Genomic DNA, 17,070 nt, shown 5'->3' with positions numbered 1-17,070 from the left:
CTCTAGGAGGGAGTTCGAGACCACATTGTCTCGAGCCTCCATGGGAAGGAGACATCATTTTTGATGTGGAAAACATTGAAAGATCTATATCAGAACAACAACGATTAAAGGAAGCTGGCGCTGAAAGACAAGCTTTACAAAATCAAGTGTGAAAAGGGCGACACGATCTCTACATATCTGAATAAGCTCACCACCTGTAGGGATGAGCTTGGAAGTGTAGAGATCATGAAAGCCAATGATGACATGGTGAGTCTTGCACTCCTCGTTCTTCCTAAGAGCTAGCATAGCTACCGAGACTCGGTTAATGGAAGAGAGAAACTCCCAGATTGGGAGCGACTTTGGTCGGATCTAATGTAGGAGGAGATAAGAAGAAGCACCAGAGATGGTTCTTCATCCAAGGAGGATGAAGAAAAATGCGCCTTAGCGAGTAAGGTGAAGAAAGGGAAGGAGAAGGATTCTCATCCCAAATAGAGTTATTCCCATGGTGGGAAGAAGTTTGACAAATCGAAAGTGCAATGCTTTTGTTGTCATGAGGTGGGTAATTTTGCTACAAATTGTCCACTGAAGAAATCCACGATGGGATCCAAGGAAGGATTAGAAGGTGAAGCGTTGGCCTCATAGTTCGAGTTGGATTTCTCTTCGCATGCATGGTTTCATACATGGTGGGATATGGTTGGTTTCTTGATAGTGGACAGCGACAAGAGTTTGTTCAGTACCTTGGAGGAGAAAGATCTCCAGATACTCATAGCGATGGGTAATGATGAAAAGTATAGTGTCTCAGGTGTAGGCACGGTTATTTTTCAAAGGGAGCATGGAGCTCGCATTACCTTCACCGATGTCAAGTATGTACCAGGACTAAGGAAAAAATTGGTGCTGATCGCAATGCTGGAAGACAAAGGCTATGATGTAGTCTTCAATAAGGGAAAGGTTTTCCTCAGACACGTCACCACGAGACATGTGAAGCAGATTGGTTCACGAGTCAAGAAGCTGTATGATCTTGAGGTTCAATATGCATGCAAAGCCTTGAGGAGCAACGCAACTGTTGGAGACTTGGTGGTTGAGAGGGACAGTACATTACCTCTCAACATGCAGTGCTAGAGTAAGTCTCAGACAATTGTGGAGGAGCCACAATTGGTGAAGCAGCTTCAGGTGGTTGTGGAGCAGCCACAACTAGAGAAGCCAAGAGGAGATCGAGTGGAGGCATCCACTCATGCAAAGACCTCCAGTAGGGGTAAATTTTGAGCCAAGTGGGCAGAGGGATCACATGTATCCATACCTCTAGGTCGGAGGTGGGGCGATGTGGAGTGACAGTCCCAAGAAGGCTATAATAGAGGCAGGATCATTGAGGTACCCAACCTCTTTGATTAGACCTTGCTATGGGAGCCCCGACGAGGAGTAGCAGGACTAGCTGAGTGGGTAGAGGCAAATGCGAATGGAGCGACAGAGAGAGCTACAGTGCAGGAATCCCAATACATTGTAGAGCTAGCAGGTTGCAACAATGCGAGACACATAGGAGTGTTGCACCAGTGCAGGATGGCACAGAGAGGTGTGAAACAGCGAGAGATGCATGGAGTGTTGTAGTAGCTCAGAGGTCACAGAGGGAGCACTTGTCAGCGGCAGAGGAAGCTTCAACATTAGAGGATGTTTCTAGCCCAACAGGGAGGTTAGTTGAGAGATTTTTTTGTTTCTAGAGTTGCTGGAGCAACAACACTTGGAAGAAGTGTTGCATGTAGAACATTCCAAAGGTTCAGGATCAGGTTCGAGTTGAATGCCTTTCTTGTTGAGAGGGAGTGTTGGAAATAGTAACAAGAAATGAAAAATGGAAATGCTAAAAATAGCATTGCTATAAATAGTATTTCAGGATAGATTTCCAATTTTAGTTAGCCCCTAAACTAAAATTGAGAAGTAAAATTCGAATTTGATCTTAGCAGCTATTTGTAAAATAATTAATTAATTCATCTTGAGTTAATTAGTTGTAGAAAATCAAACATGAAGCTTATGTGGGGACATGCAACAGTTTCTCCATTGATTGAGGAATTTATCCATCAGTTAAAGAGATAAGGATGAGTTGTAACATTGAGTTGTAATTAGTTGGCTCAGTTAACTGAGTCAAGTCTAGTTAGATTAGTTTAAACAGTTTGTTGAATTAATTGTGAGTTTAGTTAGTTAATGCATGCATGCATGTAACTGCTGCACTTCAGATAACTGAATATTCTCTCATAAATAACTCATGCATGTCAGTTCAGACAAAGACCCAGTGGAGTCAGAGGAAGGGACAGTGTACTATCAGTTGCAGGATTTGTCCTATATAGGAAACTCATCCATGCAGAAGGAATTATCTCCTTCAGGATTGCGCAGTTAGATTAGAGGTTAGTGAGTGTGTGAAGAGGCCAATTCACACAGGTGGCAGCACTGGACCCCAAGGAAAACTGCGCAAGGAAATAAGAGGCTTGGAGGGCAGAGGAGAAGGTTTGGAGAAGCCTTTGACTGTCTATGAGCAACACTGTTTGATTGCAGAGAGAGCAAGATAGCTTGAGAGCTGATTCTTTTTGTAATCTAAACATATTTCCACTTGTATGATAATACAGAGATTGGTGTTTTAGGCTGAGGCTTTCCCCAGGTTATTCTTCTGTGTTATGTGTGATTGATTTCTCATTCTAAGTTATATGTGTTCTAAATTGATCATGCTCAAATTGATTAAACTTTTGCAAAGTTTGTTGTAGAAGTAGATCTTGTATTTTGCTTTAGTATATTGCATAATCTGTTGATTTACAGTGAGAATTTCTACAGTTAACCTGTTTCTTTACGTCTGAGGAAGATGAGCTTTTAGCCAAGCATAAGAAGTTTTAAGGCATACTCCATGCCCAATATATATATTTCTATTACTTATACCCCAATTACAATATAGATATATAAAATTAGTTATTTTATATATCTAACATATAAAAAATAAATAATTTATATGGATTTAATTTACCCTGGATCACTCACTCCTATATATATATATATCCCCATTGCAATATATATATATATATATATAGCAGCTATTCACTATACATAAGCATGCTATGGGGTATCCGTGGATGGGATGCAAAGATGGTTCACCATTTAATAACCAGCATGCCCATACATTCGAAAGCATACATACATCGTGGTGGATATGACATGAAGTGAAATGCAGTGAATGCTACCTCTGCACCATGGCACCTAGAATTTCAAATTGAAAATTTGTGCGCGGAATTTCTGCAATAGGTTCTTGAATAGGGATGCAATGTCTCTTTGTTTCATTTTCCTCCTGGGATTGATTGAAGAACTCACACATCGACGTCGCACCCTGAGCACAAGACACTAGGGACCAGAATCTCATTCTCGTAGCAGATGAGAAGCTCCTCTCCCATGTATTGGCAGCTATCACGGTGGAGATTTGCAGCTATGCCATAGCTCTTCTGCCATGAAATTCAGTTTATGAGATGTTGACATTTATGAAGACAACTTTGAGAATCTCAGAGCCAATGTGTGCCTCAATTGATGATCAGGATGTATAAACAGGTTGAATTAAATGTGTAATTAAAACAATTGATTTATTTCTTTCATTCATAACTGTGGTTCTATTTTTGTTAGCAACTCTCATTTTCTGTGAAGCCAAGGTAGTGAGACCACTGAGAAACATTACATGCACTTGAATTTTAGTTTTTTTACGTTGCATGAAAATGTTTTGTACATCTTTATTTCCTAACAGAAAACACACAAGCTTATCTTTCATTGGTTTCAGTGAAAAAAGAAAGCTCAGATTCTGATTTCAGGTTTCTAAAAAATTTGGAAATTGGGAAATGCAAGAGAGTGGTTTGGGAATCAGAACTATTCCATCCAATTATGCAGATTAAACTCTTTCAAACTCAATTGACAACATTTTGAGGTTTTTAGGAAAAAAAGATATCGATTTATTTTTCCAAAATTCATAGTAATTATTGTGAAATTGTTAAATGTTATTCCTTCAAATAAAATTATTAAAAAAGAAAAATGAAATTAATATAAAATAAATAAATAAATAATTACAAATTTTAATAATAAATTTAATTAATAATTTAAAATTTTGACAATTTCAAAATGGCCACCCTCTATTCTCCCAAAAATTATAACTGAAATCTTAACGTTAAAACACATATACATTTATCAGCACACATATAAAATTTCCCCACTATTTAGTAAGATGAATTGGACATTTCTGTGTCACGCAAAAGCTCTATGATTTCACCCTTACAATTCTTATATATATGTGTGGGCCTGGAATGACCGGAGAAGGTGCAAATTTTTCACAGTATACAGCTTGCTTCTCCTTTTATTTAATAAAAAAATGGATAGGTAAGGTGAAGAGTGTTTTGGTCGGCCATTTACTTTATGGATGGTTCTCTCAATCCTCTAGCATTTGAAGTTATTACTATGAGTTGAAGGGGTCAAAGGAAGATGTATATGAATAAGAGACATTCCACTCTAAATCTTATGAGTAATCTTTTAGGTTGTTTGTTAAATAAACCAATTATTTAAAAAATGAAATAATAAAACATAAAAGAGTACATGGAATTTTTATTGAATAGTTTATAAACTATCTTATGAGTAATTTTTTAGGTTGTTTGTTAAATAAACCAATTATTTAAAAAATGAAATAATAAAACATAAAAGAGTACATGGAATTTTTATTGAATAGTTTATAAGCTATGAAATATTTTTTTAGGATTTGTGAATTGGATAATAAGTTAAGTCAGATTTTTAATGGTAAGAATTCATACTTAAGTTGCTTTAGTAAGAGTTTTGATATTGGTGAGTTTATGGAAGTGTTCATTACTAAGTGCAAGTTTCAAATATAATTTGATTAATTTTGATAATTTTATTTCCACTTTTTATTTCCTTTATTATTATTATTATTATTATTATCTATGTGAGCATTACTTGATGTGGTGAATACTAAATTGTCTACTTAAAATTAGAAGAAATTAGTTGGTTGTGACTAACTCATGGATATGTGCTATAAGTTAATGATTTACACTTCCCAAATCATTGCAAAAATGAAATCTCAAGAGCATCTTATAGATAGAATAAGAATTTGAAAATTATTTTAATTAACAAAAATAATGTTTTGAAATATATATATGGATCCCATCTCATTTTACAATTTCATTACAATATTATCATTCTTAAATCTTTACAAAGGGGATTTTTATCAAAATGGGTTGTGACAAACCCTACCCCCATTGGAGGAACACCTTCCTCAGTGTTCTTTACTCAAACATGGTCATAAAAAATGGGATTTATAAAGGGAATTTTTATCAAAATGTGATGCCAAGAGGTATGTGAGGAGCTATGATTTTTATGACCATATTAGGGTAAATAACACTGAGGAAGGTGTTCCTCCAAGGGGGTAGGGTTTGTGACAACCCATTTTGATAAAAATCCCCTTTGTAAATATATAAGAATGACAATCTTGTAATGAAATTGTAATATGAGATGGGATTTGCAAACAATTGGGACGCAAGTTCAAAGTTGCGGTGGAAGAGTTTGCTTGGGAATTGTGGAGAGTTCTCATTTAATGGTAGCATGGATGACTAGTACATTTTGTGGTTGTGAATGTGAATTGAAATGATTATAAATGTGGAAGGGTTTCTCGAGTTGTGGGGAATGATGGATCCATGGGTAGAGGGAGTTGTGATTAGGAAACTGGCATGATAATATGCCACCACCATAAAAGTTAAAACCATGATGATGATGAATGTGGTGCTAGGATTCCTTTATGGGGGTGATCCCATGACGTAATAGGAGTCAAGGTGAGAGAACCAAAAAAATATGGGATTCAAAGAGAAGTGGGGACACATCGCAAGGAAGCATAGAGGATTTTTTTATCTAGTGAGTGACGACCTTTAGATGACACTTTGCAGAGGAGATGATACTAATGATGGTCAATGGGAAAAAGGAGGATAAGGTAACTAGAATATTGGTGAGCAACATGTTTTCAATTCTGAGCACTCAAAGAGTAGGGTGGCCATCTCTCAAGTGAAGGGCATAGATTCTCTAGACTCCCGGTTTGGGTGAAGACCATGTTCGTTTTGATTCCTGGTTATATAGTGTCTAAGGTGTCTTATTATGCTTAGCTACAAGAATTACAATTATTTATGGCTAATGCTAACGTATTTAAAGATGCTTCCATATAAGAGGATGAGCATAATTGGGCTTCGCAAGAAGCATCTAGTGCAACAAATGGAAAGACTATGCCAGACTTTGTGGTGTCCCTAGAGAATTTATGTGACCTGCAGAAACAGTTTAGAGGAACAACCGACATAAAGACTCGGAGTTCAAAGTTATCATTTGAAAAAGTCAAATTGGGAACTTAAGAAGATTTGAAGTATGTAAACCTCAGTACATGTTGTTCTCCACAGGAATGACAAGAGTTTATTAGTTTATTCAAATAGCACCGTGATGTATTTGTATAAACATATGACAATTTAAAGACATATGATACTCATATTATCTAAAATTTTATTCTAATAAAAGAAGGCATAAAACCTTTTTATAAGAAACTACAGAAATTTCATCCAATCCTGGAACCCCTCATCCAAAAGGAATTAAGAAAGTTGTTGGATGCCCAGATCATTTTAAGGTCTAACACTCCACTAAGGTTTCAAACTTGGTCCTAGTGAAAAAGAAGTCAGGTGAAATAAGGCTAAGTGCAGATTTTTGTAATCTTGATTGGGCATTTTATAAAGACAATTATCCAGTACAACCCATGGAACATATCCTCCAGAAAACATCTGGGTCTGAAATGTTCTCACTACTAGATGGTTTCTATGGTTACAATCAAGTGCTGGTAGCAGAACCTGATCAATTGAATACTACCTTCAAGACCCAATGGGGAACATTTGCTTTCAAGAGAATGCCATTTGGGCATATCAAAGCCTATGCTACTTTTCAAAGAGTGATGGACATCACTTTTCGTGGCCTTATTGGTAAAAACATAGTTTTTTATTTGGATGATGTTGTTGTGTTTTCAAAGAGAAGATGAGATCATGGGCATCATCTGAAACAAATATTTGAGCGATGCTGAAAGTATAACATTTATCTTAATCCCAAAAAGTTTTTTTTGGTGTGTTAGAAGAGGTTCTCTTATGGCACATCGTTGCAAAGAAAGGAATTAAAATTGATCCCGAGAGGGTCAAAGCCATTACATAGATCTCGTTTTTAGTGGATAAGAAGGTTATGCAGTCTTTCTTAGGAAATATCAATTTCTTGAGAAAATTAATCTATGATTATGCCCAGTAAAGCTTATAAGGGATATGATTAAGAATGATGCAACATACAAATGGGATAAATGGGAAAACGACGCTTTGACTCGAATCAAGCATAATATTGCTAATGCACCTGCATTATTCAGTTCCAATTATGGCAAAGAATTCCTGCTTTATAACTTTTCATCAGATTCATCGATTGTGATCATATTGAATAATAAGGATACTCAAGGAAATGAATGACCTATTTATTCCATGAACGTCAGTCTAAAGGGGCCAAAATTAAATTACCCTGCCATCAAAAAACAAGCATATGTTGTATACAAGACAGTTAAGTATTTCAAGCCCTATCTTTTAAAAGATCACACGATCATATTTGTACCTCATCCAGTGGTGAAAACACTCTTCGTACAATAGGAGCTAGGTGAGAAAAGGGCTAATTGGATGACCTGCTTACAAGAATATCATATGGAATTCAAACCAGTTCATACCATAAAGGGTCATACCCTTTATAAGCTAGCGGCTGAAGCAAGAGATGCTCCCGAGCAAGATCTTTCAGGTTGGGAGCAGGAGATAGAAATATACAGGAGAAAGAAGTGACAAAGAGGTTCCAATGAAGAGAACCAATGAAACACCAATAGCTAGGGTGAGGTGTTTAGTTAATAAGTGAGTTGAAGCTTCTTACAGGGATAGGTTGCAACTTAGAATGAGAATGGAGAAAATCATGGAGAAAGAGAACAAAAATACCATTGTTGGTCACGATAAAGGTTCAAGTGCTAGTCATAGTAGAGGAGAGAAATATGCCAAAGAAGATTGCATAAGAGGGAGAATGAGTCAAGAATATTTTGACTGAGAGATTGGGAAACTAAAGAAAGAAATTAGAATATTGCTACAATTTCTACAAGAGAAGGAAGAAGACAAAAGACAGATGTGGGACCTAAGTAAAAATTCAACAACACTTGTTAGAAAGTTATAGTTGTTGCATGTTACTCACCTCCTATGAACTCCTCTTTTTCTCTCCTCCTTGAGGACTTCCTTTGTACCCTTCTTCTTCCTAACCTCACTAGAATTCTCCTTTCTTTATGTGGCCTCTCTACTGCAAGGTTCTCTACCACAGTTCTCTACCTCTATATAAACAATATTCACATTTACAACATTTTTGTTTGTATGGGATACTACCTGCAATCTTTTAGCTCCCTTAATGACTAAATAAAAACTAAAAATCTAGATTTACATGACCTATCCTCCAAGTTTGAGATTTTAGTATCCCAGTCTCCTCAATTATGATTTTGGAAAGTGCTCTTTTTCTACTTATAGTCTTCTACTCTACATTAACTTCACAATAAATACTCCTTTGTCATTATACTTGATCTTTCCTCCTTAATTAATATTCTTCAATCTCCTATGTATTTGATATGAGTTTTGGTTCACCCAGTGTTCTACTTCAACTTCTCCACTAAACTCTTATTTTCCAAAATTATTATTCAAGGGATGAAAATATCACACTCTAATATTCCTCCTTAATAGTGAACAAACCTTGTCTATACTTCTTTATCTAATGAGTGCACAAGCTTTGATACCACTTGATGCGATGGAAATTGGGGGTCACTTTCTTGTCTTTCATCTTAGCTCTTCCCACAATTCTACTCCAAATACGATCGATATCCTTATGCCATGTTACAGAATGTTTATTTAACTGGGGTTCACATGCTCACACTTCAAATTTCTTGTTGTGTTCAACAACGATTAACTTGCACTCTTTAATCCCAAAAAAGAATGTGGGATTTCTAGATGCTAAACTATGACGAAGAACTTTGCCAACATGGATCTCTTCTAAATTGATGCATAAGGATTTGGGCCCATAAGGGATTGAAATTCGAATGGTTTGGTGGTCAGCTAGTTGGAGTTCAGAGTTTAAAAAGTCCACTTTGAAGTACGTCAAGGGGCCCCACTACATTGACTAAGATCAACGATGACTAATAGTTTGAACATGATTTGGTAGAATCCACGCTAGGCTGAAATTTTGATGCTTACTCACAAGTTTGAAGAAATATTCATCGATATGAGTGCCATCAAATCGACTACTCATTTCATGAATATTTTGAGCCTCAAGATAGCAATGTCAACTATCCCCTCAATCGTTCAATAGATGACTTAATACCCAACTGTGAAATTTTTAAATATGAGTGCTTGCATGGGTAATATTTTTTCTTCTCTAGTAATTTCTAATTGTTTGAAACAAGAACCTTCTATTGCAATCTATGTTATCCCATAGTTTTCAACTCTCAAGCCCTTTTCCTTCACATTTAATCATATTTGAAGCACCAGTGAATTCTATATAATGTGCCTTGGACCCAAGATATGTTGTGTAAGAGACTCTTCATGTTTGCGTGATTGAGAAATCGAACTACCAAAGAAATCTCCTCATCTCATTGACTAAGCCTTGAGCCACCCCTTTACTTTCTATTTGTTTTATTAATGAGAAATGCTTAAATTCATTTTTTCTCTCTCTCAACTTGCTACACATAACTCCAACCTTGGCATGAAACCAAAGTCACACAAGTTCTAAATTCAATAATGCAGGGGAGCTACCCACTCTACATAGAAATACTTAGATATACTGTCAAGTAAGGAACAGAAAACAAGGGAAAAAATTGAAGGAAATATCTCAAACACAAACATCTACATGGGTTTCTAATGGGCTCGTTGCCGAGGCTCTTTCTCGATATCCTTAGCTAATTTTACTCTTAACTAGACAGCCTTGGAATCTAACCCTTAGAATCTTGATTGCTCATAAAGGGAATGTTCATCCCATCTTACACAAGGCATTCATACATTTGGACAAACAAAGAAATAAATTGCAAAGACTCGAAATTCAGATTCATGAATCTAGAGAAATATATTTACAGGGAACATTAACAATTGACTTACTACCCAGGATTTTAACGAGGCCTTCCTCCTTACATGTTTCCACACATGATTCTACACCTCACTAACTATACATTCATACCAATATATGGTTGGGGCATCGAGCCAAAGTCAGTTTTCCTTTCTGAGACAATTTTCCCCATTCTAAATTAACTGATTTCATTTGCAAAGGTCCAACTTGCCATAAAACATTAGCTCACTCAACAAACTAACAACCTACTAGTCCCAGATTCATCTAGAATCATGATACTTGGCTCTACACTAAATTTATGCTAATTCTAATTTATACAAGTTTACAATTAGAGAGAAAATTATTTCCCCTTCGGAAATTTCAGGACTCCTTTTCAGTGTCTTAATCAAAATGGGCTACTAAGGGATGATGCTCCTGCATCACTTAGAAAAACATATAGCCAAGCCATCCAAGTGAGACTTCATCTCTTACATTCCCTCGCTCATTGCAAAAAATTCTTTACCTAGCCTTTTGAAGGCATTATTATATGAATTCCATGGCTTGAAAACCATGGTTATGCTAAAACACTTGCCTGAAAACACTACCATTTGACCCAATTGAATCTAACTCTTCCACCGAGCCAATTTTATGTAAGAATCCCACCTTAAATTTTGACTTAGGATTTCCACTCACTTTAGCCCTTACCCCCCTCAATGTTTATAGTCAAGGCATCTCCATGGCCCCACTATCACCTAGGTCTTACACAAGACTTTATTGGTAAGTGTTCCTTACTAGGTCTTACATTGAAATTTCCACTTACATGCAATTTAAAAATTGACTCCATTATAACAATTTTTGTTTTTTTGTTTTGTTTTTGTGAGCACTAACAAATGCCACCATTCTCTAACCTTAACATACTTCAAACCTCCTACTTTCTTGGACTTTCCATAGTCTATTTTCCTCCATGGTTGTGCTTACTCTATGAGCATACACATCATAACCAATGCCCTAGGCACCAATCCGTGATGATATAGCTATCTTCTCAATCTTGATTTTTTTTTCAACAAGAAAAAACTAACACCTTTATATTAAATAAAGTGTTTACATCCTTCATAATATATCAAGATATGGACGTGTCAACATTGTTCAATATATCCAAATGATTAGAAAACTATAGATGAGAAACATATTCACACATAATCAAATAATACTAAACAAAAGGTAAAAATATTAGTAGAGAGGAAAGTATCCAAAATACACTATATTGAAATTAACCTTCAAATAAATATTGCTCCCCTACTTCCTTGGTCAAAGCACTCTGCTTTTGCCTCTACCCTTAATTTATCTGGACCATCATACTTTTTCTTCAAATGAGAGTGATTCCCCTTTCTTTTTCCTTTTTAGCACTTAATTTCCTTCTGACCGTCATGGGAAAGGGCCATAGTGTGAGGTTTTTTTACAATAAATGTAGAGCAATTGTTTTCTTAACCTGAAGAAAATGTTTTTCATAGAGGTTTTTTCCCTCCATCGTCGGGGAAAAGAACCTCCACTATTTTCCAAATCACAACACTAATCCTAGCATGGCCTTTGCCACCTTTACACTGACTATAGAAGTTTTAAATTTTAAAATTGTCACATCATCCTTACTAACAAATCACAACACTAATCCTAGCATGGCCTTTGCCACCTTTACACCGACCATAGAAGTTTTAAATTTTAGAATTGTCGCATCATCCTTACTAACACCTATACTGGGCCTTGACACAACCTATTTTTGGAAACCCCATAGAACTCATGCTTGAAGTTCCCCTGCACAATGTACTTGGCCTCCATGAGTGTGAAGGCCAATGCCTTCATGATCTCACCCATAGACTCTTTTGTGGCCATGATGCACTTCAAAATCTGTTGGAATTGCATTGTGAGGGCATCACTCTTCTTTAAGAGGGTATAAATGCGCATTATCCCTAGCAGTCACGCCTTCATCAAGCTTAGCATCATCAAAGTAGGAACCAAATTTAGGAATTTCCCTTTCCCTCACATATCTCTTCTTGCTCCTTGATTGATCAATGACATGTTATTTAGGTAGTCTTCCATTATTTCCTCGATCTAGCTTTCACTCCACATGTTTGTTCACGTGCTCATGAAATGGATACCAACGACTATAAACAACATCTGTGATAGTGACCTCCTCCTCTAAGCTTAGCCTTCCAGCACTAAGGATCCTTCTTTGGCTCATGCTTCTTGTATACTGCATAGGATTCGGTAGCCATGGCTCCGAGCTTCTCAAGGTGCTCATAATGCTTCTCATTTTCTTTCTCTGATATAGCTATAAACATGTGAATAATTCAACCAAGAATTTTTCTCCATTTACTTGAAAGAAAAATCACAAACCCCTCGTTCTCTATTTCACGCTATGCTTTGAAACTAATACAACATTATTATTCCATATTTTTCTAGCTCACAACCACACCTTGTGTCTAGATCTATAAACAAAAACCCTATGTCGATCTCTCCATCCATGAGACTACACAAACAATGTTTAACGAAGGCATCCCATGAAGCCAACATTTGCTTCCAAGACTAATTGTTAAAAAAGCCAAACAATTGGTTCTCAAGCGGTCTCACTACTTTGGCTTCACAGAAATCGAGAGCTACTACCGGAAATAGAACAGCAGATCTGAACGAAAGAAATAAATCAGTTGTTTTAATTACAAATTTAATTCAATCTGTTTATACATCCTGTTTATACACCCTGATCATCAGTTGAGCCACGCATTGGCTTCAAGGGCTGCACATCCTCTGCCGTATTCTCAAAGTCGTCTTCATATGTCAACATCTCATTAAGTGAATTTCACGGCAGAAGAGGTATGGCATAGCTGTAAATCTCCACCATGATAGCTGCCAATACATTGGAGAGGAGCCTCTCATCTGCTACGAGAACGAGCCTCTGGTCCACGGTGCCTTGTGTTTAGGGGGGACACCCGGGCGCGAGTTCATCAATAAACAATAAACAACCAGGTGGAGGAGTTGCGCTGACAGTTATGGAAATTTTGGTCGAGCACCTAAAGGTCCTCTCCTCTCCTCTCCCTAATGGTCGAGTCCTCTCCTTAACAGTCGAGCCTGCTTACGCATCTTTATCAGTCGAGCCCCCTAAAGGGTCCTTAACAGTCGAGCCTGCTTACGCATCCTTATCAGTCGAGCGATGGCGGCCTTTTAGTCGAGCGCCTCTGGACCTTATGGTCGAGCGCCTCTGGACCTTATCCCGTAAAGATTTTTGTAAATCCAAATTATAATTATTAAACTTCAAAATTTTAGGTATCCTAAATGTATTTGATGGTGCTAATTCCATTTCCACCATCAAAAACACAATTCAAACACTACTTCTACATAATTTTTTGAAATTATTTTGCCCCTATATATGCTTATATATGCTTCTGAATGTATGGGCATGCTGTTTATTAAATGGCGAACCATGTTTACCGGCCGTCAGCGCGTCACATCTACGGATGCCACATAGCATGTTTATGTAAGGTGAATGGCCGCTATTGGGCGCATTAAAGGCCCGGGTTATTTGTTTCCTTTATTAAAGTCGACTGCAAGAAACCCGCACCAGCCAGGATGTTGTTTGCCGTCCAGACGAGCACCACCCATTTATGTCAAAGAAGTTTGTCCAGTAAGCGTGGAAGTTAAGGGAAGCTTCCTCTTCCATTATTAATTTACTCAATATTCACTATAAATACACGCCCATCTTCTGCTTGATCCAAATTATCCTGCGTTCTCCTTAACAGCATTTTAAGTTTCTTGTCCAGAAGTTAGACGTCTTCATAAATCGGATCACGATTTTGATCAATATGACCAAACGAAAATACGCAGTGTTAGTGGGATGCAATTATCCCAACACAAAAAATGAACTCCATGGATGCGTAAACGACGTTATGAGGATGCAACACACGCTCATTCATCGCTTCGGCTTTGGAAAACTGAACATCAATCTCCTTATCGACACCGATGAAGCGTATACAAAGCCCACAGGCGAAAACATTCGTGCGGCTCTCCTCGCCATGGTTCGCCGTGCGGAATCCGGAGGCGTCCTCCTCTTTCACTACAGCGGCCACGGCACTCGCGTTCGCCTGCATGAGTCCTCCGGCTATGATGAGTGTATCGTCCCATGCGATTTCAATCTTCTTACAGGTATTACACACATTTTCTCCTGATCTGAGTTAATGTTTATGACTTAATTTCGTCATTACTAATTGTTGTATGGATGCATGAAGATGAGGACTTCAGGGTTATAGTGAATAAGGTGCCTCTGGGGACAAGTTTCACCATGGTGTCAGATTCTTGTCACAGCGGAGGTCTAATTGACAAAGAGAAGGAGCAAATCGGACCTGCTCATTCCAGATCATTAACAGATCCAGAAGCATCAGCGCAACATTCTTCAAAGAGCAAGTTCTTGCCCTTGGTCGCGTTACTGGAAGTCTTAAGAGAAAAGACAGGCGAAGATGAAATGGAGGCAGATAAAATTAATATTGCCCTCTTTCAGACCTTCGGTGATAAGGCCAGCTCCAAAGTTAAGTGGCTTGTGAGCATGCACGGCTCTGTCCTGGAGACCAAAGAGGGTGAAAATAAAGGCCACCGCATAGATGTTCACGAGGAGCTCCCGCAGCGGCAGCGTATACATGAAGACATGGGTATTCTATTGAGCGGATGCCAAGCTAATGAGACATCTGACGACGCCTGCCCTACCGGTGATCCGCACAAAGCATATGGAGCATTCAGTAACGCTATTCAGACAATTCTTGAACGACATGGAAAGCCCATCAGCAACAGGGAATTGGTTTTGGGAACAAGAAATCTGCTTGTGGAACAAGGGTACTCACAGCATCCTTGTCTCTACTGCAGTGACAATAACGCCGATGCCGCTTTCCTGTGCGAGCAATCCACCTGAAAGAATTCTCCTGCAGCATCCATCGTAATGACAGAACAATAAAAAGAAAATAAGGAATTAAGATTGTGGATTTTCTTAGTGGTTTCTATTGTAAAGTACTATTATTTTGAATAAAAAGTGGGCAGGCTACCTTCCACATAAAGTCTGAAAATCTACTTATGTTGTCTTTTATGGTAAGGGTCATGTTCTACACACAGGGTCCTTAGGAATATATTAGAATTCAATGGACAGAGAGTCTTAGGAAGATATTAAATTGTCCTAGGAATATATTAGAATTCAATGGACAGAGAGTCCTAGGAATATATTATAATTTAATGGACAGTAACGCTATTGTTCATTAGAATATTTCAAAATCGGCCATCTCAACTAAAATTATTTTCTTTTGATTGTTAAATTTTAAAATATTTTCAAAATTTTAGCACGATCCGACGAGAGGTAAGTGGGTGGCATGTCATTATTTATGTGAATTTAGTTTGTTGAGTTGAAATAATATTTGTGATAAATGAAATTTTCTCAAATAAAATTATTTTTTATTAATAAAATTTATTTACAATAAATTTATTAAAAATTAAATATTATTTTAATTTTTTTATAAAAAAATATTTATTTTAATTTTTTTAATAAATTTTTTTATTTTAATTTTCTTAATTATTTATTAATAAAATTTTATTTTTAAAATATTTTAAAATCTGAAAAAAAATATGATTATTTTTATTTTTAAATTAATAAACAAAATTGCATCTTACTTTACTTTTTGCAACTTCTCAAATGAGTTATTTAAAATTCTAATAATATTATAGAACTAACATTTCATTCATTACTAATATTGCACATGATTTACTTAACAATATTCCATACTTATCAAAAAAATATATTTAATTTTATTATATATAAATAAAAAATATTAATTTGTCATTTAATAACAAAATTTTTAATATTCTAAAATATTTAAAACAAAAAATCTTAATAAAATATATAACAATATATTTTTTATAATTAACCATATTCTAACTTTACATATCTAAAATTTTGATTTATATTATTTCAACTATAAATTTGATAAATTAAATTTATATTTTAATTACTTTAATTAATTATTTTAATTATTTTTTAAAATTTATTTAAATTTAATAACTAAAATATTAAAAAAAAATTAAATAATAAAATTTTGTTGAAACAAATTTCCGCTTTCAATATTCATCCTTAAAATCTCATCAAACTTAGGGATTCACAACTTGTCAATTGTTGCATTTCCATTGTCCCATCTTCTTGTTTTATTAACGTTCAATACGTTGAAATTAATTTGAATAAATAAATCAAAAGAACCAAAATCTATCGAGATTTGAATAATTTGCAATTTAATTTAGTGTGGTTTTAAATAAAATTTAATTTAAATTAAAGGAAAAATAAAATAATCAATAATAACTAAATATTTTTTTTCCAAATAAATATAATATAATATTATTGATATAATTTTTTTTATAAAAATTTAAATATACAATTTTATATTTTATTAAAAAATAAACAAATTTAATTATAAAAATAAAAATTTTAAAAGTTTTATAAAAATATTGTTTCAATTTATAAAAATTAAATCTAAAACAACATTTTTAAATTTATAATTTTAAGTCATTATAAAACCATTTTTATTTATATTTATCTTAAAATATATGTAAATATAGGGTATAGCAACAAAAGAAGATTCTATTATAACTCAATTAAGCAATTAGAACCTTAAATTTGAAAAGTTACAAGTTTTATTTCTTCTCTTAAACTTCCCTCCCCTCATGGTGCCCGTCGGGTAAGCTTCATCCTTCACTAGGCCCCACGCACGTAGCTCATTACCGAGAGACGGGACGGGTTCCTATGGCCCGGGCTAGAGTCGACCCTTAGACCTCCAGTATCTCGAGGTCATGCTAGCGCGAAAATCCGTGCGATGGGTCCAGTGATTTTTTTCATTCGACACGTGG

At 35.9% G+C, this 17,070-nt stretch overlaps 1 protein-coding gene across 1 annotated transcript; it reads left to right on the top strand.

Moving 5' to 3' along the window:
- The first annotated feature begins 13,911 nt into the window (after positions 1 to 13,911).
- LOC149167333 (metacaspase-9-like) lies at positions 13,912 to 15,328 on the top strand. Its single transcript, XM_089431512.1, has 2 exons — positions 13,912 to 14,343; positions 14,427 to 15,328. Exons 1-2 carry the CDS (start codon positions 14,004 to 14,006, stop codon positions 15,098 to 15,100), a joined length of 1,014 nt encoding a protein of 337 aa, XP_089287638.1. The 5' UTR covers positions 13,912 to 14,003; the 3' UTR covers positions 15,101 to 15,328.
- Positions 15,329 to 17,070: the final 1,742 nt, after the last annotated feature.

This window comes from Pinus tabuliformis, chromosome 5_1, assembly GCF_031772625.1.
Source record: "Pinus tabuliformis cultivar Carrire ecotype Pingquan chromosome 5_1, CPIR1, whole genome shotgun sequence".
NCBI classification, from domain to species: domain Eukaryota; kingdom Viridiplantae; phylum Streptophyta; class Pinopsida; order Pinales; family Pinaceae; genus Pinus; species Pinus tabuliformis.
The sequence above is the reverse complement of the archived record's forward strand: the minus strand, read 5'-3'. Positions and strand labels throughout refer to the sequence as shown.